At 46.9% G+C, this 3,985-nt stretch overlaps 1 protein-coding gene across 1 annotated transcript; it reads left to right on the top strand.

Annotated features, from left to right (window-relative positions):
* The first annotated feature begins 2,045 nt into the window (after positions 1 to 2,045).
* LOC138267290 (olfactory receptor 5V1-like) lies at positions 2,046 to 2,984 on the top strand. The gene has a single exon (XM_069216145.1). It carries the CDS (start codon positions 2,046 to 2,048, stop codon positions 2,982 to 2,984), a length of 939 nt encoding a protein of 312 aa, XP_069072246.1.
* The last annotated feature ends 1,001 nt before the right edge of the window (positions 2,985 to 3,985 follow it).

Raw genomic sequence — 3,985 nt, 5'->3', positions numbered from 1 at the left:
ACCTCAGTTGGGTCACGGGTGAGGAGGAAGCATGGTATTGAGAAGGTTTCACTCCCTGGTGTCCGTGGACACCACTATAACCCCTTGGCTGGGTAGACCCCCTCCTTGTTTTACCTTTGACAGTCCGTGGTGTCCATATGTGTGTAGCTCCTCTTGGGCCTCCACCTAGACACATTTAGAGATGGATTGTGACTGGTACAATGACGGACAGCTTGATTCCCATGGCCCAAGGAGCACAGGGCCACACCTGGAAATACCTGTAACACTTAGGATGTTGTACTGAGGAACACAGAAAACGTGGAGAGTGAGAAAAGCTTGACTTAATCTCACCAACTGATAATTACTTTTGGCCCCAATCTATTCTTTAACTGACATTTTGTAAACCTGAGTTGGTTCTACTCCAACTGTAACAAACCAGTCCAAACTGACAGACCAGTTTGGCCTACGGGATCTCATCAGTGAAGTGTTGCTTGAATCCTATGAGGCACGGAGACCAAGACCCAAATCCGGGCATACTTGTTGCACTAGAGTAGTGCAGCGGTGAAACAAAAAGGTGCAACGTAGAGCTATTGAATTATTTTGCAATCCTTAGTAATGACTCTGGACTGTACTCCACTGTACTCCACTCCAGCCTCCAGTGTTTATTTTCTCACTGTGTCATTCCAGGTAAGAATCAGCTTTGTGAAACCAGCCTTGTTGCTGCTGAGATAGGAACAGTAAGGCCCACACTGCCACTCATGGTCCACACTGAACAGCAAACAAGAAGCCCTAGATGGGATTCCGCCTATTGGGCCTTGTCAGTAGGGTGCAGCTTGAGTCCTGTGGCACAATGAGTACTGGACCCTTGCCTGGGTGTACCCATCACACTTAGGAAAAAATGCTATGAGTAGAATGCTTAACTTAATTAACAGCAGCAAAATTTCATTTATGCCTGTGTAATCTTGTGTAATTTCTGGCATAATGTGTTACGATTATTAGGCCATCACACCACAACCCATAATTGAGATTTTTCTGCGGTACCTTCTGTCTCAGACAACGGAATGGCAATCTATATTAGGACAAGTCCAATCATTTTCTGTGGCTCCTGCTATATCAGATGTGGATGGTGATAGGATGCACCTTTAATCATTGACTCAAGACTGTTCTTCCGCTGTGTTGCAGCATCCACAAGTGCATGAGGCACTTGGCTACAAGAGGGCCATCTAAATTTAAACCTTTATCTCTGGGCACCCCAATACAATCAAACCATCAAACCATCTGAGGTGTGAGAGTGCCAAAAATAAGCTCTGCAGTGCCTTGTGGTGTGCCGGTGTCCTGTTGTTTCTTTGTTGAGACTGAGTTTTCAGAGGTAGTTAAGTGATTATAATGTTAAAATGTTAAGAATTTCTTATATAATATTTTTTTTAATCAACAATGAATACCATTCTCTTACATTCCCGTGCTATGCCTTTAATAGCAGGTATAGACCTCTTCCTGTCACTAGTGTGTTTGTTTTTACCCAGATGCAGTAAGAATCCAATAATCATCTGATCTTTCTGTCATTTGCTGACTGTATGCTTGCCTGTGACTATGTACATCAGTCCACTGGACCACTCTCTACTCCCACGGAAGCAGCCACCCTGATTTGCAAATCTGTTACCATCTCAGTAGCCCATCAGTGGTTTCCATCTGAGCTATAGCTGTAAATCATTGTTATATTAGGTAGTGAATAACAGTATGAAAGTAATGCTCCAAATCGTGACTGCGATTCTCTAATGATTTCTAAATCAAACATCTGACTTTCAAAATGGGGTTAGGACATATGAAATAGGGCACTTCTGGTCACAAACTCAGTATTCTCCCGGGTTGGAGGGTTCGTGACCACGAAAACCATGTGTACACCTGGGTGCGGGGATGAAATCCAAAGAGGCTTGTGGAATTGGGTGCACAGGCTGAACACGGAGATAGTTTATTTATGGGAATGGCAAACAACTGTTCTAAAAATTACACAACAACATGTTAATCTTTTTTTGTTGCTATCCATCTAGCTCATCTACTATGAATAAATGGAACATAACAATACAGAGATCACAGAGTTCATCCTGCTGGGGTTCTCCAAGCTTCTCCGGTTTCAGACGTTCCTCTTCGCTCTCTTCTTACTCACCTACTGTATGACATTGACAGGAAACAGTAGCATCATCCTTGTTACCCTTATGGAGCCTCACCTTCACAAGCCCATGTATTTCTTCCTCTGTAATCTGTCCTTCTTGGACATCTTCTACACCTCATCCACAGTGCCGAAGATGCTTGACTTGCTCTTGTCACAAAGAAAGAGCATATCTTATGCTGGCTGCGTGATTCAGTTGTATTTCTTCTTCTCCTTTCTTGGTTCAGAGTGTGTCCTGTTGACAGCCATGTCATATGATCGGTATGTGGCAATCTGTATGCCTCTCCGCTACCCCACCCTCATGAACCAGAGGGTATGCCTGCAACTGGCTGCAGTGTCTTGGGGCATTGGACTACTGAATTCCATCATACACACATTTTTGGTCTTCCAGTTGCCCTTTTGTAGGTTTAATGAAATTGATTACTTTTTCTGCGACATCCCACCCTTGCTGTCTCTAACATGTGGGGACACCACAGTGAACGTGGTGGTGCTACTGGTCATTGGTGTCTTCATAGCATGGGCACCCTTCATGTGTATCATTGTGTCCTACATGTATATCCTCTCTTCCATACTGAAACTACGTTCCATCAATGGGCGGTCAAAGGCATTCTCCACTTGTGCCTCCCACATCATTGTGGTCATCCTGTTCTATGGCAGCTCCATCTTCACCTACACACTGCCCTTGTCCAGCCACTCAATGGACAAAAATCACTTGGTTTCTGTCTGTTATACTATCATCACCCCCATGCTTAACCCCCTCATTTACACATTAAAAAACCAAGAAGTAAAGACAGCAGCGAAGAAGGTGTTTTTCCCAAGATGGGCTTCCTCACCCTAAGAAATAAAAAACAAATATGGACAACAAAATCCAATTAAGACTATTACATAATCACTTTGTGGACAACAAACTTTATCGACAGAGTATGCTCCGCAGTTATTTAACTAAAGTATACATAATCTCAGAACATACCATGTTCATATTCTTTCCATCAAGAAAACTGATTTTACTCATGAAGGGGCCACTGCTGGGCTATCTCAGATCACTCGATTAAACAAGGGTTGGGTGTTTGCAGTAAAGTAATCATAGGGGGTGAGTACAACATTGGTGGGCGGCAACCGCCGCCCACCAAGTTGTAACCGCCGTGTGGCCGCCAATGCAGCCACACTCCCGGAGTGCCCATTCTGATATCCCCGCTGGGCCGGCGGGCGGAAACACTGTTTCCGCCCGCCGGCCCAGTGGGGATGTGGGCCGCAACATGGGAGCCGGCTCCAAATGGAGCCGGCGGTGTTGCGGCCGTGCGACGGGAGCAGTTGCACCTGTCGCGCTTTTCACTGTCTGCAGAGCTGACAGTGAAAAGACGCATGGGGCCCTGTCAGGGGGCCCCTGCACTGCCCATGCCAGTGGCATGGGCAGTGCAGGGGCCACCAGGGGCCCTGTGACGCCCGTACCGCCAGCCTTTTCCTGGCGGTTCAAACCGCCAGGAAAAGGCTGGCGGTAGGGGGGGGCTCGTAATCCCCTGGGCAGCGCTGCTAGCAGTGCTGCCCTGGCGGATTACTACCGCTGGGGCCATTGTGGCGGGAAACCGCCGGCCCCGGCGGTGCGACCACAGCACTTCCACCGCGGTCGTAATGACCAGGGGAGCACCGCCAGCCTGTTGGCGGTGCTTCCGTCATTTCAGCCCTGGCGGTCCTGTACCGCCAGGGTTGTAATGACCCCATAATGTTTAGCAAACTGTGGCCTCAGTGGTCCATCATATAAAGTAATTGATTTAAGGAGCCCTATGTCAATGTTTTTGTTGAATCATTTTCCCACAGAGGTCTGGGCAAATGTGTGGCATA

This window comes from Pleurodeles waltl, chromosome 12 (assembly GCF_031143425.1).
Source record: "Pleurodeles waltl isolate 20211129_DDA chromosome 12, aPleWal1.hap1.20221129, whole genome shotgun sequence".
Classification (NCBI taxonomy): Eukaryota; Metazoa; Chordata; class Amphibia; order Caudata; family Salamandridae; genus Pleurodeles; species Pleurodeles waltl.
Note: the sequence above shows the minus strand (reverse complement) of the source record. Positions and strands in the feature narration are given on the sequence as shown.